The 23240-nt window shown below is 35.7% G+C and overlaps 4 protein-coding genes and 1 pseudogene across 5 annotated transcripts in view; 1 reads left to right on the top strand and 4 right to left on the bottom strand.

Moving 5' to 3' along the window:
• Nucleotides 1-10314, bottom strand: part of LOC126776924 (probable RNA-binding protein EIF1AD) — a 58619-nt gene extending 48305 nt beyond the window's left edge. Inside the window, exon 1 of the mRNA XM_050499791.1 lies at nucleotides 10300-10314. The gene's annotated coding sequence lies outside the window, so the exon portion shown is untranslated. The remainder of the gene's footprint in view (nucleotides 1-10299) is intronic.
• LOC126776687 (DNA polymerase subunit gamma-1, mitochondrial-like) overlaps nucleotides 1-23240 on the bottom strand; it is a 78575-nt gene that overhangs the window by 42978 nt on the left and 12357 nt on the right. The window contains exons 6-7 of the mRNA XM_050499309.1: nucleotides 11708-11880; nucleotides 11457-11513 (exon numbers count right to left, since the gene is read on the bottom strand). Coding sequence (XP_050355266.1) covers nucleotides 11457-11513; nucleotides 11708-11880 — 230 coding nt within the window. The remainder of the gene's footprint in view (nucleotides 1-11456; nucleotides 11514-11707; nucleotides 11881-23240) is intronic.
• LOC126776919 (probable RNA-binding protein EIF1AD) lies at nucleotides 9617-13346 on the bottom strand. 2 transcript variants are annotated; one of them, XM_050499786.1, is made up of 3 exons: nucleotides 13294-13346; nucleotides 10095-10290; nucleotides 9617-10008 (listed from the first exon to the last, which is right to left on the bottom strand). In XM_050499786.1, exons 2-3 carry the CDS (start codon nucleotides 10215-10217, stop codon nucleotides 9646-9648), a joined length of 486 nt encoding a protein of 161 aa, XP_050355743.1. In that variant the 5' UTR covers nucleotides 10218-10290; nucleotides 13294-13346; the 3' UTR covers nucleotides 9617-9645. The 2 variants fall into 2 exon arrangements, with proteins under 2 accessions (XP_050355743.1, XP_050355742.1); XM_050499785.1 differs by lacking the exon at nucleotides 13294-13346 and having other exon boundaries at nucleotides 10095-10293.
• LOC126776960 (probable RNA-binding protein EIF1AD) lies at nucleotides 12648-13320 on the bottom strand. Its single transcript, XM_050499821.1, has 2 exons — nucleotides 13097-13320; nucleotides 12648-13010 (listed from the first exon to the last, which is right to left on the bottom strand). Exons 1-2 carry the CDS (start codon nucleotides 13217-13219, stop codon nucleotides 12648-12650), a joined length of 486 nt encoding a protein of 161 aa, XP_050355778.1. The 5' UTR covers nucleotides 13220-13320.
• On the top strand, nucleotides 21851-22872 carry LOC126776861 (speckle-type POZ protein-like; annotated as a pseudogene).

Here is a 23240-nt window from a genome sequence, read left to right as displayed (position 1 = left end):
TTCTCCATCTGGTATTCCATAACCCTTTTCCAAGCCATGGGGATTTGAAGGTGTGGTACAACATAGATTAGCTTCTTTTCTTAATACTTGATCTACTTCTACTGATGTGAAGAAAGCTACTGACATTGGTAAATCATGTATACCCACCCTAAAAAAGTAAAGGGTATTAATTTATTTAATACTTAATTCAGGCTAATCGCGATAGGTAACGCCAAATCAACAATTCTTCTTGGTCTTTTACATAATTACCCAGCGCGAAACAGGAAACATACATGAACTTGGCTTCGTGTTTGCAATAAAGGCTAGTACAGCCACCACAGCGCTAGTAGAGCGCTCTCGATGGTCCATTGTAGATACTCAGATTTAGATTCCACAATTAACTATATATGTTAATGTAATTTGTATATTATACTCTTTACAATGGTAGTGTAGACCGCTAAAGCTTTTATCATTAGATTACTATGTCTATATATGAGTACTATGTCGGAGAAGTAGAGAGGTTTTATGGGCAGTTGTTCTCTTCAAGATCTGATAAACCCGTGGGAATCAGTATTGATGACCAGCGCGCCCCTCTTATGCGCCATTACTCCGAGGAGCTCCCGGTCGTTGACCAAGGAGGGATTAGGGCGGCTCTAGAACAGCTTAAAAACAACAAAGCTCCGGGAGATGACGGAATCACAACAGAGTTGCTTAAGGCAGGCGGGACTCCGGTCCTGAAAGAGCTAGCAAGCCTCTTTAATTCCGTCATCCAACATGGCAAGACCCCGGAAACGTGGAGCGGGAGTGAGGTGGTACTGTTTTTCAAGAAAGGTGATAAAACCCTCTTGAAAAACTACAGACCAATCTCCCTCCTGAGTCACGTGTATAAGCTGTTCTCAAGAGTCGTCACGAACCGTCTCGCCAGACGACTTGACGAGTTCCAGCCCCCAGAGCAAGCCGGCTTTCGATCAGGCTACAGCACCGTGGACCACATCCATACTGTTTGGCAGATTGTGCAGAAGACCGAAGAGTACAATCAGCCGCTGTGTATGGCATTTGTGGACTACGAGAAAGCCTTCGACTCCATCGAAACCTGGGCAGTGCTCGACTCATTGCAGAGATGTCATATCGATTGGAGATATATCGAGGTACTGAGATGTCTGTACAACGCCGCTACAATGACTGTCCACATCCAGGACTGTAAGACGAAGGCGATCCAACTGCGCAGAGGGGTGAGACAGGGGGATGTAATATCCCCGAAACTGTTCACCAACGCGTTGGAAGACGTTTTCAAAACGCTGGATTGGACTAGGTATGGAGCCAATGTAAACGGCGAGTACATCTCACACCTTCGATTTGCCGACGATATCGTCATCATAGCAGAGTCGCTGGAACAACTCACCGAAATGCTGCGTAGCCTAGGCGAGTCTTCCCGGCGTGTCGGTCTCGGTATGAACTTGGACAAGACCAAGGTCATGTTCAATAGGCATGTCGTGCCGGGACCGATATACGTCGAGGGGAAACCTCTCCAAGTTGTTAGTGAATATACCTACCTAGGACAGATAATACAAGTCGGTAGGAACAACTTCGAGAAGGAAGCCGATCGAAGAATTCGCTTGGGATGGGCAGCATTTGGCAACCTTCGTCAAGTCCTCAAGTCGTCTATACCGCAATGTTTGAAGACGAAAGTCTTCAACCAATGCGTCTTACCTGCCATGACATACGGTGCCGAAACGTGGACACTAACTGCGGGACTAGTCCACAAATTCAAAGTCGCTCAGCGTGCTATGGAGCGAGCTATGCTCGGAGTATCTTTGAAGGATAAGATCAGAAATGAGATTATCCGGAAAAGAACCGGAGTCATCGACATAGCTTGCAAAATTAGCAGGCTGAAGTGGCAGTGGGCTGGTCACGTATGTCGTAGGACCGATGGCCGTTGGAGCAGACGAGTCCTAGAGTGGAGACCGCGAATCGGCAAGCGCAGCGTAGGGCGCCCTCCAGCCAGGTGGACCGACGACCTTAAGAAGGTGGCGGGCACCAACTGGATGCGGAAGGCGGAGGACAGGGAGCTTTGGCGCACCTTGGGAGAGGCCTATGTTCAGCAGTGGACAACGATTGGCTGTTGATTGATTGATTGATTTATATTAAATAAGTATGGTATTTGTAACGCGATCATTATAAAAAAAAATATTTTGATTTTAGAAAGAATTATTTGAAATTTACTTTCATTCGTGTCTGAGAAATGAAACGATTTACATCGAGCTCATTTTTTTATTCTAAAATACTACAATAAGATAACGCATATAAATATAAAGATTCGATATATTTCTTTACCCAAGACAATAACTAAACAGTTAACTTCAACAGTAAGGTCGTCGCAAGGTGTTCCGCAGAGGGTCGGGCAGCAAGTGATCCGGCAGCCGCACCACTTGCTGCCCCATCCATCACGCGCTCCCTGTTGTTGCGCCAGTACGACATCATGCGACCGAACGATAGCACCTAACAACTAACTATTTAATAAGGACGCAAATATCGTTTAAGTATATATATATGTATATATAGAGGGCTGGTTTCTTTTTTCGCTCGAGAATCGGAATTGCGATTCAGAGGGGAATTACTTCTAGCATTCTTGTCACCATTCCACGCGGTCACGACTTGTACACTATTTTTAATTTTTATTTGTATTTATTTAAGGCTTTAATGTATATAAATTATGCTATTATATATATAAGTTGGTTATTCACTTATATATATATATTATAAGCAGAAAAGTCAAACTTTCCGAACGTCATACGTCAAGCTGTCAGATTGTTTTTAAAAAGTAATACGCTTTTGGCGGGAGGCAGCGCGAAATACGGTCAGGCGTATAATAATAATAATAATAAATAACTTTATTCACCAAAAAGAAACAAAGACAAAAAAATTAAGGTACAAAACCGTAAAAAAAGAGTTAACAATATCATAATTTGGTGAAAAGGTCGTAGTCTCAGCTAGGCTGCTTTTCAGTCTACGCCTTGTACTAGGCATGGGTAATATCGCTTTGAAGCGATATCGTATCGTATCTAGATATCGGTTTTGAATATCGGATATCGTATCTATATATTTTAATATCTAGATATTGTATCGAGTCTATGGTACTCGGAAATCGAATCAGTACCAGATGATATCAGATTAATATTAATAAATATTTGTGTTTATCGCATATATTATGTATTGGTTTATTTTTGTTATTGATAATAACATGGTTAAATAAGTAAATATTTGTTTATTAATAGATATGTTGCAGTTCCGAATTTGAAAATCAGTGAAATGAACTTTCCTTCATACTTTTTTCAGGCTTATGACTGACTGCGTAATAGCGATGTTTTTCTATTTATTTATTTAATACCTATATAGAATACAAAATGAGTAATGCCAGCGTATTTAAAAGTTCATTTCTTCGTTTATACATCTCTTTTAACTGTTGTCGAAAGAGTAATGACTCGTATCTCTTTTGATCTAATTTGACTTTTAAAAATATCTGTAAAATGCTTGAAGAGCCCTTGTCTTTTTTGCCTGCAGTTGAATTTATCGAAAATTACGCTCGTATTGGGACGAGACAATCATTGTATTTAACACAAACATTAATCTGACTAAAAATCATTCTTTAAAATTACATTTAATGAATATTAACACTTGCCCTAAATACCTAATTTCCTTGAAATGTTCAATACAATATGTACATTATTTTACACACATCATAAATTATTATATGCATCTACTTAAACAAGAAAAAATACACGAGTTACGAAAAACACCTAAAATTTTGAAAAAAATGATATCGAATATCCGATATTTTAAAAAATATCAACAGATAACCTAAACGTGAGTCGTATTTATAAATAGCTATTTGTTATTGAGCTAGGTGATAGTGTTACCAGACGTCACATAATAAAAAACCATATTACAAATATACTCAAAAATAGCTGTGACGCAATTATTGTACTATAATTTCCAAATTTATACTTTTTAATGTAAATAAGACAATTATGTGTACCAATATTTTTCAGTGAGATTTTAAAAATACTTGTTGTATTATATGTTCGGCGGGTCGACTACTGCGATTATTAGACACTAAAAGATTAATTCTAATAAAAAAATTTATTTAAAAAATATAAAAAACTTTAATATTTATACTTCAATATAAACTATCGATATGTCGTTCAAAAATCCTACTACTATTATAAACGTGAAAGTTTGTATGTGTGGATGGATGTTTGTTACTCTTTCACGCAAAAACTACTGAATGGATTTCAATTAAACTTTCCAATAATATAGCTTATACATCAGAATAACACATAGGCTACAATTTATAAAGATATTGTGTGAGCTGTCCAAAATATGACATTAAATGTCAAGTAACTAGGAAAAAACCTACCTCTCTGCGAGCTATTCTGGCGTGCGCTGCCATAAACGTTAGTTACACATAATTATGTAATGTATGATAGACATCATTTAGTTTAAATGCGCGATACTACGGGTGCGGTGTAGCGAGCGGTACGGCGCGGTTCGCCTCCGGCGGCGGTGGCGGGCGGTGCGACGCACTTGTGTGGGGGAAGAAGGCGCTCATCGCTGAGTGCGCGACCCGAACGCGGGCAGAAGCGTGAGGGCAGACATCGTTGACTGTTGTCTCCGTTTTGCGAATTTTCATGGTTATAGCGATTTTTTAAAAACGGATTGTACTTCAAGTAATATAGGCCCAAGATTAGGTATTGGCAGTTTTTTTTTGGTTAGGAGTTACACTTAAATAAGATACTTCATTTTTATTTAAATTAATAGATATAGGTTACTTACCTGTTCATTATACCGAATTCCTTCTTTTTTTTGTAAATTACAGAGGTTGTAGGTAGGTTAGTAATTGGTCCTTTTTTGGTTGATTTATAATATTGTAAATAACGTGATGTATATCAATGCGAGTTACCGAACTAGGAAGGCACATTGTGAAGGCCACAATTTTAACTGGAGAAGCCAAGGGAGACAATGTTCTTATACCGCGCATCCCAATCATACCCAATAACTTGCCATTCAATTTTAAACGCCTACAGTTCCCGTTAAAAGTCGCATTTTCAATGACGATCAACAAATCGCAGAAGCAAACCTTAAAGGTAGCAGGCATACATTTAGGCACGCCATGTTTTTCTCACGGTCAGCTCTATGTGGCTTGCTCACGTGTTTCCAAAGCAAAAAATCTGCATGTTTATGCTGAAGGAAAAAAATCGTTAAATATAGTTTATAAGAGCATACTGCAGTAGCTAGATAACTATAGGCCTATGATCAGGGTTCTGCAGTGCCTAATTACCGTATATTTATTATATTGCCAATTTTCTTTTGTTAAAATATTGTCAAGCAGTTATATTTTTCAAATGCGACTCAAAAAATATTTATGTCATAATGTTAATTCTTTTCTACGCCACGCTAATATAAGCTACTCCAAATACTAATCCTGCGTAGACGAAGTCGCGGGCACCAGCTAGTATTACATAATTATAATAAACATAAATAACATAATAATAATAAATAGTACTAAATATAGATATTTCTAAATAATAAGTTCGATATATAGATATTTCACTAACATTCCTACTCGCGTTCGCGCCTACTCGTTTGACAATTGATATTTACAAATTTACAACGATATTCGATATCGGATATACCGTATGCAGAGTATACAAGACCGATATCGGTGGATATCCGAATATTATAAATACTGTGCGTGCGCTTCGATATCTAGATATTAGATTTAGTACCATAACAATACCGTATACAGATTATACAGAAACGATATCAGTGGATCTAGATATTAGATTTTGTACCGATACATAGATATTGTATCTATATACGATTTGTATCGCCCATGCCTACCTTGTACATATGCTGCCAACACAAACGCTACATTCAGTGCAGTAAAAGTTTATTCATATCATAAAGTATATCCATGCGAATTTAAATCAATTTTTATGTCACCAGTTACAAATACGTATCCATATTTTGGTGTTAAAAATGATAGATTGTCATCTAGCGCAGATAAAAATGTGCTAAAACTAAATTTGGGAGGTCGGTAGATGACTCCTACAGCAATTATGCATCTTATAATCTTAATTTCAAACCACTGTTGCTCAAGTGCCGAAGAATCTACTGGCAATACTTTTACTCTCAAATTTGAACGTATATATGCGCCTACTCCTCCTCCTCTAGATTGCGAACCTGATCGTGGTTCATGAAAAAAATTATAGCCTGGGATATTGTAATTTTTTAGCTTGACATTCTCAGATAGCCATGTTTCCGTGATAGAAATTATGTCTGGATCAAAATATTTTATAGTGTGTGATAATTCGTCTCTTCCTGTATTTAGTTTGTTGAGCATTCAGCACAGATAATTTAAACTTTTTAACTTTTTTACCCATTGTATAGAATTAAGCATACATATATAAATTTTTTTTCAGCCTTTTGCCGTCCACTGCTGGACGAAAGCCTCCCCCATAGAACGCCAATCATCCCGATCTTGGGCAGTCCGCATCCATCCCGAACCTGCCACCTTTTTTAAATCATCGGCCCATCTTGTCACAGGGCGTCCTACGTTACGTTTGCCTAAGCGTGGTCTCCACTCTAACACATGACCAGCCCACTTCCACTTCAGCGAGCTAATTCTACGCGCGATGTCGGTGCCTTTAGTTCTCTGGCGAATGTCCTTTTTTTTCGGATTCTATCTACCAGAGAAACCCCAAGCATCGCGCGTTCCATTGCTCACTGAGCGACCCAAAATTTGTGGACCAGTCCTACGGTAAGTGTCCACGTTTCGGCACCGTAAGTCATTACAGGTAGGACGCACTGATTGAAGACCCTGGTCTTAAGCGACTGTGGAATCGACGATTCAAAAATATGACGTAACCTCCCGAATGCCGCCCGGCCCAAACGTATTCTTCTTTTAGCCTCCTTCTCAAAGTTGTATAGTTTGGCCCAGGTAGATATATTCCTGCACAACTTCAAGTGGAGAGCCATTTACGATCACTGGTCTCGGGGATACATGTCGGTTTGCCATAATTTTGGTCTTTTCTATGTTCATCCCGAGACCTACTTGTCTTGAAGAATCGCTCAGACTGTTTAGCATCTCTTCCAAAATTCTACAGAGTCTCCGCCATGATGAAAATGTCGTCGGCAAATCGCAGATGTGTAATGTGTTGGCCATTTACATTAATGCCGCGTCCGTTCCAATCGAATATACATAAAATTACATAATATAAAATATCACTAATATCAATTTTATAATAATAATTTATAAACCAGACTTTAATAAAAGCATTAAGTCAATAGTTCTTATATTTTTCCAATAAATGTAATAAAATTAATTTTGTTTTATAATAATAATAATATAATAATAATATCCTGGGACATTTTTCACACACGGCCATCTGATCCCAAATTAACCTTGTACAGAGCTTGTGCTTTGGAAAACAAACAACTGATATACTACATATACTACTTTTCTTTTGTAAATACATACTTATATATATAATTACACCAAGACTTAGGACAAACAGACATGTTCATGCACACAAATGTCTGCCTGTGAAAGGCAAATATCTACCAACCACGCCAACCGGCTCGTCAACTCGTTTCATTTCGTCTCGTCGTTTTGTTTATAATATATACTAAAGCGATACTTTAATTTATCCAAATAATGATAATGTGACTTGGTGTGGTTTTCTGCCTCGGGTGTAATTTTCATCAAAGACAAGCCAATTACTAGAACAGGAACTTATATACAAAGGTTGCTCAGAATTATTGACAGGAAAATCGCGCAGCTTTTACGACATAGGCTACTAACAACGTATGTGAAGTAAGGAAAGTATAGGAAAAACTGGTTATGAATAAAAAATCGGCTTATCTTAGAATTATTATCTTAGAATATGTAAAACGAAAGTTTGTTTATCTTTACTCTTTCATTACACAAGCCCTACATAGTGAAAGTGAAAAGGCTCAGAATAACTAACTTTATAAGACATATATCAATAAAAAACTTATAAAAATAATGAAAAACAAAGGGCTGTAGTTACGTTTCTTCAGTCCATATACTTACAAATATTGCACCAAGTAGGTATAGGACAAATAGCTTTGTAAACACAGTATTGATTTATCATTATTAATTTTTACAGTTTGCTATTTTTCTCTTTTCATGTTATTGGACTATTGTTCGTTACATGTTTGCAGCGAAAAGCTTTATTAAATTATTAAAAATAATTAAAGCGCAACTAAACTAGATTTATTAAACAAAATCCAAGTAATAAGAAGCAATATGTCAAATTTAAATTATACGAATATTAATACAATCAAATGGACTGTACCAAATTTTGTCAATTTACTTGAAAATAAAACGTCGAGAGAGTTTCGAACCGAGAAACCAAAAGATCCATGCGCAGATTCTATGTATTCACGATTTCGCTTGAAGATGCAATTTTTAGGACGAGACAATGATATAATTGAAATCTGTTACTTATCGCCTAACCCAGTTTTTTTGAAATGAATACTAACTATTTGCTTAAAAAGATTTGAAAAGCGTTCAATAGTTATAAAGGAGTATCGCACAGTTCAGGCTAACAAATGGCAATATTTAGCTAGCTACTTTATTCAAAAGAGATATTGCGGGTTTTGATGGTCGTGACATATTTCTTTTAAGTGACGGTAGCCTCAGATTGAAATTTCAATTTATTGTGACAAATGATATTAAAGTAGACCATTCTAATGTTCCTGAAGCTCAACTGAGTAATGACTTTGAGAATCTGTTAAATAATGGTTTGTTCTCTGATATCACAATGAAATCTGCAGAGGGGAATGAATACAAAGTCCACAAGGCAGTACTCGCTAGTAGGAGTGTGGTTTTGAAGGCTCACTTTGAACATAACATTACAGAGTGCCACACAAATATTGTAGAATCTCCACTAGAGGCTGAAGTACTTACGGAAGTTTTGACATTTATATACAGTGATAAGGCTCCAAGAGTTGAACATATACCTGAAAAATTGCTGGCAGCTGCTGATTTCTATGAACTAAATAGATTAAAATGCTTGTGTGAGGAAGCATTACATAAAAAATTAACAGTAGAGAATGCTATTGAAACTTTACAGCTGGTAGATTTGCACTCAGCTAAAATTCTAAAGCAATTGACTTTGGAATTCATAAAGGATGGCCAAGCTAAGCTCATTACTAAGACAGAGGGATGGGCCAACCTGAAATCGGTTGAGTTAACGTACCTGTACAATATATTCCACTTCTTAAATTATGCTTATATTTAAATCCTAGGCTTTAGAAAAATTATCTCTTGAATTAATAAAATATTTAAAAATGTAATTTGTTTTTTTTTAAATATGTAAGTAAAATAAACATAAGCTACCCATACTGCTTGTTTTTTTTTAAAAGTTACCTAATTCATTAAATGCTTAAGGTCTTATTAATTGTAACTATAAAATATTTAAAAAAAATTGATCAAAAAGAACAAATAAATTCCTATTTTATTATTCTTATAATTATGTTAAATAAAATAAAATCCATTGTCACTATACAGCTATACAGAGTCCAAACACAGCATTAAAAAGGTAATTAAAAGAAACTGACAGAGTAGTGTATATTTATTTATTTGCTACTATTTTCTATCTCACTATTGCTATCACTATCATCACCAGAGTCACTAGAGTCACTAGAGTCTGTTTCACTGCAATACTGAGTCATCTGAACCCTATTTGTGTTTACAAACAAATCATCCTCACTAAGTGCCTCATCTTGTTTTCTATTGTCATCAAATGCTTTAGGCCACAAATTGTTTTCTTTGTAATATTTTATAGAGTCCTTCTTCATAATTTTTACTATTTCCGCTTTTACTTTGTCTCCCTCTGTTATTGGTTCGACTAGGATGTAGCTTCCACGTTTCACCCATATATTTTTTCGAAACTTAGTAGGCATTGATACTAAATATTCTTCACCGGAAGGAGTAGTGACCTGTAGTAAATGGGATTGAATCAAATTAAAAAGAATCAATACATAATGAAATTAAATAAAAGTGATAAGGTTTGTTTGTAATATACCTCATGAAGATTGTTTCCTCTACTTTTCAAAACTTTGACAATACTTTGATTTGCTTTCGGCAACTCATAATCGTCCCACAAAGCTTCATTCATTACATGCTTCCTTTTCGTTACTTTCGACATATTTAACACAATTTTTTAATATATAAATAATATAATCAACGTAGAAATATAAATTATAAACGGGTCTCGTAAACTATAAAACCTAACTTTATAGTTAATAAATGTCATTGTCATTTTTGACATGTAATATCAACATTGACAATTTTTTTATTAGCATTTCCCAGTCATGGAAGTTCATTTTTCAGCCTATAAATATGATAATATACATATAAAAAGAAACAAAGATAATGGTATTATTATTTTTATTTACACTTTTCAAGAACATCAAAAATAGTTAGCGATTCTCCATCTGGTATTCCATAACCCTTTTCCAAGCCATGGGGATTTGAAGGTGTGGTACAACGTAGATTAGCTTCTTTTCTTAATACTTGATCTACTTCTACTGATGTGAAGAAAGCTACTGACATTGGTAAATCATGTATACCCACCCTAAAAAAGTAAAGGGTATTAATTTATTTAATACTTAATTCAGGCTAATCGCGATAGGTAACGCCAAATCAACAATTCTTATTGAACTTTTACATAATTACCCAGCGCGAAACAGGAAACATATATGAACTTGGCTTCGTGTTTGCAATAAAGGCTAGTACAGCCCCACAGCGCTAGTAGAGCGCTCTCGATGGTCCATTGTAGATACTCACTACAGCTAAAGCTTTTATCATCAGATTACTATTAGTAAATAAAAAAAAATACCTTTGAGAACAAAATGCTCGTGTGAAGAGATTAGTTATCTGTAGAGCTAAAGCTGTTTCATATCTGAGTTCGTCCAGTACTAAATATCTCACTTCGTCGTGAAAACTTAAACAGAATCTGTAAAACATTTATGTATTCAAGTTTATAAATATATTTAGTAATGATATATTTAAAGATATTAAGTAATATTTGCTATTACTTTTGTTACTTTATAAATCGATTTGATTCAAATTTGTCTACAAAACAATTGAAATATTTCAAATTATAAACCGTTATTTAATTAATTTGAATTTAGATTACCTCAAGACATATAACGAACCCCAATAAACCCTTTAATATCGATCAAATATTTTTATAATACTTTTCTAAAATTAAAAATATATAAAATATCGGTGCAAAAACTAAAATTTTATTATTCTTTATTTCACTCCCGCGCTAAATTTCAAGTCACATATTATAGTCCTTACCTGCAATTTCCTCTAGTTTATTGAACATTTGCGATTCAGTGCCGCCGACCCACACGGGGTGCTCAAACATTTCGTCAACCTTTTTGCCGCTGAGCTTAGCGAGACGCATCGCTTGGTTTGCCGACATTTCTAATGGCTAAAAATTAAAAATTATTATTATTACAGTATTTTTTTTTATTTGTTAAATATATATTAATGAACTTTTAAATTCGTTGTAGTGTTTTTAGTAGGCAGGTATTATTAATTATCTAACTATGTGTAACAAGTGTCGGTCATGTTACCGTCTATGGCGCTAGCCTTATTGGGATAAGGGCCACAAAATCATCGTACCCGATCTCCCAGCTCCTCATCGATAAAACCTTCCGAAAACTTTTCCTTGAGTCGATAAACTCGCCTCCCCTTCGTGGTGGAAAACATTTTGGCCGCCTTACTCTTCGCCTCGGATATCGTCATCGTCGGGTTGAACTGCTTCAGCAAGCGCTCGGCGAAATTTTGTCCGGCGCCTGCAACAGGCGAGGTCGTCAGTGACGCGGCGGGCGAGCGCGGCCGGCGGGAGCCGACCGTAGATAGTGTCGTCAACTTGAGGATTTCCTCCTAGTAAGTCAGACGAAATGGGGTATTCTCAGGGGCAACATTTATTAGGTGTTTTCCTGAAAAACACCTAATAAATGCTGATTTCTATGAACTAAATAGATTAAAATGCTTGTGTGAGGAAGCATTACATAAAAAATTATCAGTAGAGAATGCTATTGAAACTTTACAGCTGGTAGATTTGCACTCAGCTAAAATTCTAAAGCAATTGACTTTGGAATTCATAAAGGATGGCCAAGCTAAGCTCATTACTAAGACAGAGGGATGGGCCAACCTGAAATCGGTTGAGTTAACGTACCTGTACAATATATTCCACTTCTTAAATTATGCTTATATTTAAATCCTAGGCTTTAGAAAAATTATCTCTTGAATTAATAAAATATTCAAAAATGTAATTTGTTTTTTTTTTAAATATGTAAGTAAAATAAACATAAGCTACCCATACTGCTTGTTTTTTTTTTAAAAGTTATCTAATTCATTAAATGCTTAAGGTCTTATTAATTGTAACTATAAAATATTTAAAAAAAATTGATCAAAAAGAACAAATAAATTCCTATTTTATTATTCTTATAATTATGTTAAATAAAATAAAATCCATTGTCACTATACAGCTATACAGAGTCCAAACACAGCATTAAAAAGGTAATTAAAAGAAACTGACAGAGTAGTGTATATTTATTTATTTGCTACTATTTTCTATCTCACTATAGCTATCACTATCATCACCAGAGTCACTAGAGTCACTAGAGTCTGTTTCACTGCAATACTGAGTCATCTGAACCCTATTTGTGTTTACAAACAAATCATCCTCACTAAGTGCCTCATCTTGTTTTCTATTGTCATCAAATGCTTTAGGCCACAAATTGTTTTCTTTGTAATATTTTATAGAGTCCTTCTTCATAATTTTTACTATTTCCGCTTTTACTTTGTCTCCCTCTGTTATTGGTTCGACTAGGATGTAGCTTCCACGTTTCACCCATATATTTTTTCGAAACTTAGTAGGCATTGATACTAAAAATTCTTCACCGGAAGGAGTAGTGACCTGTAGTAAATGGGATTGAATCAAATTAAAAAGAATCAATACATAATGAAATTAAATAAAAGTGATAAGGTTTGTTTGTAATATACCTCATGAAGATTGTTTCCTCTACTTTTCAAAACTTTGACAATACTTTGATTTGCTTTCGGCAACTCATAATCGTCCCACAAAGCTTCATTCATTACATGCTTCCTTTTCGTTACTTTCGACATATTTAACACAATTTTTTAATATATAAATAATATAATCAACGTAGAAATATAAATTATAAACGGGTCTCGTAAACTATAAAACCTAACTTTATAGTTAATAAATGTCATTGTCATTTTTGACATGTAATATCAACATTGACAATTTTTTTATTAGCATTTCACAGTCACGGAAGTTTATTTTTCAGCCTATAAATATGATAATATACATATAAAAAGAAACAAAGATAATGGTATTATTATTTTTATTTACACTTTTCAAGAACATCAAAAATAGTTAGCGATTCTCCATCTGGTATTCCATAACCCTTTTCCAAGCCATGGGGATTTGAAGGTGTGGTACAACATAGATTAGCTTCTTTTCTTAATACTTGATCTACTTCTACTGATGTGAAGAAAGCTACTGACATTGGTAAATCATGTATACCCACCCTAAAAAAGTAAAGGGTATTAATTTATTTAATACTTAATTCAGGCTAATCGCGATAGGTAACGCCAAATCAACAATTCTTCTTGGTCTTTTACATAATTACCCAGCGCGAAACAGGAAACATACATGAACTTGGCTTCGTGTTTGCAATAAAGGCTAGTACAGCCACCACAGCGCTAGTAGAGCGCTCTCGATGGTCCATTGTAGATACTCAGATTTAGATTCCACAATTAACTATATATGTTAATGTAATTTGTATATTATACTCTTTACAATGGTAGTGTAGACCGCTAAAGCTTTTATCATTAGATTACTATGTCTATATATGAGTACTATGTCGGAGAAGTAGAGAGGTTTTATGGGCAGTTGTTCTCTTCAAGATCTGATAAACCCGTGGGAATCAGTATTGATGACCAGCGCGCCCCTCTTATGCGCCATTACTCCGAGGAGCTCCCGGTCGTTGACCAAGGAGGGATTAGGGCGGCTCTAGAACAGCTTAAAAACAACAAAGCTCCGGGAGATGACGGAATCACAACAGAGTTGCTTAAGGCAGGCGGGACTCCGGTCCTGAAAGAGCTAGCAAGCCTCTTTAATTCCGTCATCCAACATGGCAAGACCCCGGAAACGTGGAGCGGGAGTGAGGTGGTACTGTTTTTCAAGAAAGGTGATAAAACCCTCTTGAAAAACTACAGACCAATCTCCCTCCTGAGTCACGTGTATAAGCTGTTCTCAAGAGTCGTCACGAACCGTCTCGCCAGACGACTTGACGAGTTCCAGCCCCCAGAGCAAGCCGGCTTTCGATCAGGCTACAGCACCGTGGACCACATCCATACTGTTTGGCAGATTGTGCAGAAGACCGAAGAGTACAATCAGCCGCTGTGTATGGCATTTGTGGACTACGAGAAAGCCTTCGACTCCATCGAAACCTGGGCAGTGCTCGACTCATTGCAGAGATGTCATATCGATTGGAGATATATCGAGGTACTGAGATGTCTGTACAACGCCGCTACAATGACTGTCCACATCCAGGACTGTAAGACGAAGGCGATCCAACTGCGCAGAGGGGTGAGACAGGGGGATGTAATATCCCCGAAACTGTTCACCAACGCGTTGGAAGACGTTTTCAAAACGCTGGATTGGACTAGGTATGGAGCCAATGTAAACGGCGAGTACATCTCACACCTTCGATTTGCCGACGATATCGTCATCATAGCAGAGTCGCTGGAACAACTCACCGAAATGCTGCGTAGCCTAGGCGAGTCTTCCCGGCGTGTCGGTCTCGGTATGAACTTGGACAAGACCAAGGTCATGTTCAATAGGCATGTCGTGCCGGGACCGATATACGTCGAGGGGAAACCTCTCCAAGTTGTTAGTGAATATACCTACCTAGGACAGATAATACAAGTCGGTAGGAACAACTTCGAGAAGGAAGCCGATCGAAGAATTCGCTTGGGATGGGCAGCATTTGGCAACCTTCGTCAAGTCCTCAAGTCGTCTATACCGCAATGTTTGAAGACGAAAGTCTTCAACCAATGCGTCTTACCTGCCATGACATACGGTGCCGAAACGTGGACACTAACTGCGGGACTAGTCCACAAATTCAAAGTCGCTCAGCGTGCTATGGAGCGAGCTATGCTCGGAGTATCTTTGAAGGATAAGATCAGAAATGAGATTATCCGGAAAAGAACCGGAGTCATCGACATAGCTTGCAAAATTAGCAGGCTGAAGTGGCAGTGGGCTGGTCACGTATGTCGTAGGACCGATGGCCGTTGGAGCAGACGAGTCCTAGAGTGGAGACCGCGAATCGGCAAGCGCAGCGTAGGGCGCCCTCCAGCCAGGTGGACCGACGACCTTAAGAAGGTGGCGGGCACCAACTGGATGCGGAAGGCGGAGGACAGGGAGCTTTGGCGCACCTTGGGAGAGGCCTATGTTCAGCAGTGGACAACGATTGGCTGTTGATTGATTGATTGATTTATATTAAATAAGTATGGTATTTGTAACGCGATCATTATAAAAAAAAATATTTTGATTTTAGAAAGAATTATTTGAAATTTACTTTCATTCGTGTCTGAGAAATGAAACGATTTACATCGAGCTCATTTTTTTATTCTAAAATACTACAATAAGATAACGCATATAAATATAAAGATTCGATATATTTCTTTACCCAAGACAATAACTAAACAGTTAACTTCAACAGTAAGGTCGTCGCAAGGTGTTCCGCAGAGGGTCGGGCAGCAAGTGATCCGGCAGCCGCACCACTTGCTGCCCCATCCATCACGCGCTCCCTGTTGTTGCGCCAGTACGACATCATGCGACCGAACGATAGCACCTAACAACTAACTATTTAATAAGGACGCAAATATCGTTTAAGTATATATATATGTATATATAGAGGGCTGGTTTCTTTTTTCGCTCGAGAATCGGAATTGCGATTCAGAGGGGAATTACTTCTAGCATTCTTGTCACCATTCCACGCGGTCACGACTTGTACACTATTTTTAATTTTTATTTGTATTTATTTAAGGCTTTAATGTATATAAATTATGCTATTATATATATAAGTTGGTTATTCACTTATATATATATATTATAAGCAGAAAAGTCAAACTTTCCGAACGTCATACGTCAAGCTGTCAGATTGTTTTTAAAAAGTAATACGCTTTTGGCGGGAGGCAGCGCGAAATACGGTCAGGCGTATAATAATAATAATAATAAATAACTTTATTCACCAAAAAGAAACAAAGACAAAAAAATTAAGGTACAAAACCGTAAAAAAAGAGTTAACAATATCATAATTTGGTGAAAAGGTCGTAGTCTCAGCTAGGCTGCTTTTCAGTCTACGCCTTGTACTAGGCATGGGTAATATCGCTTTGAAGCGATATCGTATCGTATCTAGATATCGGTTTTGAATATCGGATATCGTATCTATATATTTTAATATCTAGATATTGTATCGAGTCTATGGTACTCGGAAATCGAATCAGTACCAGATGATATCAGATTAATATTAATAAATATTTGTGTTTATCGCATATATTATGTATTGGTTTATTTTTGTTATTGATAATAACATGGTTAAATAAGTAAATATTTGTTTATTAATAGATATGTTGCAGTTCCGAATTTGAAAATCAGTGAAATGAACTTTCCTTCATACTTTTTTCAGGCTTATGACTGACTGCGTAATAGCGATGTTTTTCTATTTATTTATTTAATACCTATATAGAATACAAAATGAGTAATGCCAGCGTATTTAAAAGTTCATTTCTTCGTTTATACATCTCTTTTAACTGTTGTCGAAAGAGTAATGACTCGTATCTCTTTTGATCTAATTTGACTTTTAAAAATATCTGTAAAATGCTTGAAGAGCCCTTGTCTTTTTTGCCTGCAGTTGAATTTATCGAAAATTACGCTCGTATTGGGACGAGACAATCATTGTATTTAACACAAACATTAATCTGACTAAAAATCATTCTTTAAAATTACATTTAATGAATATTAACACTTGCCCTAAATACCTAATTTCCTTGAAATGTTCAATACAATATGTACATTATTTTACACACATCATAAATTATTATATGCATCTACTTAAACAAGAAAAAATACACGAGTTACGAAAAACACCTAAAATTTTGAAAAAAATGATATCGAATATCCGATATTTTAAAAAATATCAACAGATAACCTAAACGTGAGTCGTATTTATAAATAGCTATTTGTTATTGAGCTAGGTGATAGTGTTACCAGACGTCACATAATAAAAAACCATATTACAAATATACTCAAAAATAGCTGTGACGCAATTATTGTACTATAATTTCCAAATTTATACTTTTTAATGTAAATAAGACAATTATGTGTACCAATATTTTTCAGTGAGATTTTAAAAATACTTGTTGTATTATATGTTCGGCGGGTCGACTACTGCGATTATTAGACACTAAAAGATTAATTCTAATAAAAAAATTTATTTAAAAAATATAAAAAACTTTAATATTTATACTTCAATATAAACTATCGATATGTCGTTCAAAAATCCTACTACTATTATAAACGTGAAAGTTTGTATGTGTGGATGGATGTTTGTTACTCTTTCACGCAAAAACTACTGAATGGATTTCAATTAAACTTTCCAATAATATAGCTTATACATCAGAATAACACATAGGCTACAATTTATAAAGATATTGTGTGAGCTGTCCAAAATATGACATTAAATGTCAAGTAACTAGGAAAAAACCTACCTCTCTGCGAGCTATTCTGGCGTGCGCTGCCATAAACGTTAGTTACACATAATTATGTAATGTATGATAGACATCATTTAGTTTAAATGCGCGATACTACGGGTGCGGTGTAGCGAGCGGTACGGCGCGGTTCGCCTCCGGCGGCGGTGGCGGGCGGTGCGACGCACTTGTGTGGGGGAAGAAGGCGCTCATCGCTGAGTGCGCGACCCGAACGCGGGCAGAAGCGTGAGGGCAGACATCGTTGACTGTTGTCTCCGTTTTGCGAATTTTCATGGTTATAGCGATTTTTTAAAAACGGATTGTACTTCAAGTAATATAGGCCCAAGATTAGGTATTGGCAGTTTTTTTTTGGTTAGGAGTTACACTTAAATAAGATACTTCATTTTTATTTAAATTAATAGATATAGGTTACTTACCTGTTCATTATACCGAATTCCTTCTTTTTTTTGTAAATTACAGAGGTTGTAGGTAGGTTAGTAATTGGTCCTTTTTTGGTTGATTTATAATATTGTAAATAACGTGATGTATATCAATGCGAGTTACCGAACTAGGAAGGCACATTGTGAAGGCCACAATTTTAACTGGAGAAGCCAAGGGAGACAATGTTCTTATACCGCGCATCCCAATCATACCCAATAACTTGCCATTCAATTTTAAACGCCTACAGTTCCCGTTAAAAGTCGCATTTTCAATGACGATCAACAAATCGCAGAAGCAAACCTTAAAGGTAGCAGGCATACATTTAGGCACGCCATGTTTTTCTCACGGTCAGCTCTATGTGGCTTGCTCACGTGTTTCCAAAGCAAAAAATCTGCATGTTTATGCTGAAGGAAAAAAATCGTTAAATATAGTTTATAAGAGCATACTGCAGTAGCTAGATAACTATAGGCCTATGATCAGGGTTCTGCAGTGCCTAATTACCGTATATTTATTATATTGCCAATTTTCTTTTGTTAAAATATTGTCAAGCAGTTATATTTTTCAAATGCGACTCAAAAAATATTTATGTCATAATGTTAATTCTTTTCTACGCCACGCTAATATAAGCTACTCCAAATACTAATCCTGCGTAGACGAAGTCGCGGGCACCAGCTAGTATTACATAATTATAATAAACATAAATAACATAATAATAATAAATAGTACTAAATATAGATATTTCTAAATAATAAGTTCGATATATAGATATTTCACTAACATTCCTACTCGCGTTCGCGCCTACTCGTTTGACAATTGATATTTACAAATTTACAACGATATTCGATATCGGATATACCGTATGCAGAGTATACAAGACCGATATCGGTGGATATCCGAATATTATAAATACTGTGCGTGCGCTTCGATATCTAGATATTAGATTTAGTACCATAACAATACCGTATACAGATTATACAGAAACGATATCAGTGGATCTAGATATTAGATTTTGTACCGATACATAGATATTGTATCTATATACGATTTGTATCGCCCATGCCTACCTTGTACATATGCTGCCAACACAAACGCTACATTCAGTGCAGTAAAAGTTTATTCATATCATAAAGTATATCCATGCGAATTTAAATCAATTTTTATGTCACCAGTTACAAATACGTATCCATATTTTGGTGTTAAAAATGATAGATTGTCATCTAGCGCAGATAAAAATGTGCTAAAACTAAATTTGGGAGGTCGGTAGATGACTCCTACAGCAATTATGCATCTTATAATCTTAATTTCAAACCACTGTTGCTCAAGTGCCGAAGAATCTACTGGCAATACTTTTACTCTCAAATTTGAACGTATATATGCGCCTACTCCTCCTCCTCTAGATTGCGAACCTGATCGTGGTTCATGAAAAAAATTATAGCCTGGGATATTGTAATTTTTTAGCTTGACATTCTCAGATAGCCATGTTTCCGTGATAGAAATTATGTCTGGATTAAAATATTTTATAGTGTGTGATAATTCGTCTCTTCCTGTATTTAGTTTGTTGAGCATTCAGCACAGATAATTTAAACTTTTTAACTTTTTTACCCATTGTATAGAATTAAGCATATATATATAATTTTTTTTTCAGCCTTTTGCCGTCCACTGCTGGACGAAAGCCTCCCCCATAGAACGCCAACCATCCCGATCTTGGGCAGTCCGCATCCATCCCGAACCTGCCACCTTTTTTAAATCATCGGCCCATCTTGTCACAGGGCGTCCTACACTACGTTTGCCTAAGCGTGGTCTCCACTCTAACACATGACCAGCCCACTTCCACTTCAGCGAGCTAATTCTACGCGCGATGTCGGTGCCTTTAGTTCTCTGGCGAATGTCCTTTTTTTTCGGATTCTATCTACCAGAGAAACCCCAAGCATCGCGCGTTCCATTGCTCACTGAGCGACCCAAAATTTGTGGACCAGTCCTACGGTAAGTGTCCACGTTTCGGCACCGTAAGTCATTACAGGTAGGACGCACTGATTGAAGACCCTGGTCTTAAGCGACTGTGGAATCGACGATTCAAAAATATGACGTAACCTCCCGAATGCCGCCCGGCCCAAACGTATTCTTCTTTTAGCCTCCTTCTCAAAGTTGTATAGTTTGGCCCAGGTAGATATATTCCTGCACAACTTCAAGTGGAGAGCCATTTACGATCACTGGTCTCGGGGATACATGTCGGTTTGCCATAATTTTGGTCTTTTCTATGTTCATCCCGAGACCTACTTGTCTTGAAGAATCGCTCAGACTGTTTAGCATCTCTTCCAAAATTCTACAGAGTCTCCGCCATGATGAAAATGTCGTCGGCAAATCGCAGATGTGTAATGTGTTGGCCATTTACATTAATGCCGCGTCCGTTCCAATCGAATATACATAAAATTACATAATATAAAATATCACTAATATCAATTTTATAATAATAATTTATAAACCAGACTTTAATAAAAGCATTAAGTCAATAGTTCTTATATTTTTCCAATAAATGTAATAAAATTAATTTTGTTTTATAATAATAATAATATAATAATAATATCCTGGGACATTTTTCACACACGGCCATCTGATCCCAAATTAACCTTGTACAGAGCTTGTGCTTTGGAAAACAAACAACTGATATACTACATATACTACTTTTCTTTTGTAAATACATACTTATATATATAATTACACCAAGACTTAGGACAAACAGACATGTTCATGCACACAAATGTCTGCCTGTGAAAGGCAAATATCTACCAACCACGCCAACCGGCTCGTCAACTCGTTTCATTTCGTCTCGTCGTTTTGTTTATAATATATACTAAAGCGATACTTTAATTTATCCAAATAATGATAATGTGACTTGGTGTGGTTTTCTGCCTCGGGTGTAATTTTCATCAAAGACAAGCCAATTACTAGAACAGGAACTTATATACAAAGGTTGCTCAGAATTATTGACAGGAAAATCGCGCAGCTTTTACGACATAGGCTACTAACAACGTATGTGAAGTAAGGAAAGTATAGGAAAAACTGGTTATGAATAAAAAAATTAACAAGAAAATAAATAAATTAACAAGAACTGTTTGTAGTAGATAACATAGCAGAGTTATTAGCAAATCTTTATCTTAGAATATGTAAAACGAAAGTTTGTTTATCTTTACTCTTTCATTACACAAGCCCTACATAGTGAAAGTGAAAAGGCTCAGAATAACTAACTTTATAAGACATATATCAATAAAAAAACTTATAAAAATTATGAAAAACAAAGGGCTGCAGTTACGTTTCTTCAGTCCATATACTTACAAATATTGCACCAAATAGCTTTGTAAACACATTATTGATTTATCATTATTAATTTTTACAGTTTGCTATTTTTCTCTTTTCATGTTATTGGACTATTGTTCGTTACATGTTTGCGGCGAAAAGCTTTATTAAATTATTAAAAATAATTAAAGCGCAACTAAACTAGATTTATTAAACAAAATCCAAGTAATAAGAAGCAATATGTCAAATTTAAATTATACGACGCGCACTGAAGGGCAAACGAAGATTAATACAATCATATGGACTGTACCAAATTTTGTCAATTTACTTGAAAATAAAACGGCGAGAGTTTCGAACCGAGAAACCAAAAGATCCATGCGCAGATTCTATGTATTCACGATTTCACTTGAAAATGCAATTTTTAAGACGAGACAATGATATAATTGAAATCTGTTACTTATCGCCTAACCCAGTTTTTATTAAATCAATACTAACTATTTGCTTAAAAAGATTTGAAAAGCGTTCAATAGTTATAAAGGAGTATCGCACAGTTCAGGCTAACAAATGGCAATATTTAGCTAGCTACATTATTCAAAAGAGATATTGCGCCTTTTGATGGTCGTGACATATTTCTTTTAAGTGACGGTAGCCTCAGATTGAAATTTCAATTTATTGTGACAAATGATATTAAAGTAGACCATTCTAATGTTCCTGAAGCTCAACTGAGTAATGACTTTAAGAATCTGTTAAATAATGGTTTGTTCTCTGATATCACAATGAAATCTGCAGAGGGGAATGAATACAAAGTCCACAAGGCAGTACTCGCTAGTAGGAGTGTGGTTTTGAAGGCTCACTTTGAACACAACACTACAGAGTGCCACACAAATATTGTAGAATCTCCACTAGAGGCTGAAGTACTTACGGAAGTTTTGACATTTATATACAGTGATAAGGCTCCAAGAGTTGAACATATACCTGAAAAATAGCTGGCAGCTGGTGATTTCTATCAACTAAACTTGCTCTTAAAAAGCTTGTGTGAGGAAGCATTACATAAAAAATTAACAGAAGAGAATGCTATTGAAACTTTACAGCTGGCAGATTTGCACTCAGCTAAAATTCTAAAACAATTGACTTTGGAATTCATAAAGGATGGCCAAGCTAAGCTCATTACTAAGACAGAAGGATGGGCCAAACTGAAATCGGTTGAGTTAATAAAAACTATTTATGATTATATGACGGATGATGTAGCCGATATTAAATAATTTTGACTTATTACATAATAATTAGTAAGTAATCGTACCTGTACAATATATTCCACTTCTTAAATTATGCTTATATTTAAATCCTAGGCTTTAGAAAAATTATCTCTAAATAAAATATTTAAAAATGTAATTTGTTTTTTTTTTAATATGTAAGTAAAATAAACATAAGCTTGTTTTTTTTAAAAAAAGTTATAATTCATTAAATGCTTAAGGTCTTATTAATTGTAACTATAAAATATTTAAAAAAAATTGATCAAAAAGAACAAATAAATTCCTATTTTATTATTCTTATATTTGTGTTAAATAAAATAAAATTCATTGTCACTATACAGCTATACAGAGTCCAAACACAGCATTAAAAAGGTAAT

The sequence above is a fragment of the Nymphalis io genome, chromosome 21, assembly GCF_905147045.1.
Source record: "Nymphalis io chromosome 21, ilAglIoxx1.1, whole genome shotgun sequence".
In the NCBI taxonomy this organism is placed as follows: Eukaryota; Metazoa; Arthropoda; class Insecta; order Lepidoptera; family Nymphalidae; genus Nymphalis; species Nymphalis io.
Note: the sequence above shows the minus strand (reverse complement) of the source record. Positions and strands in the feature narration are given on the sequence as shown.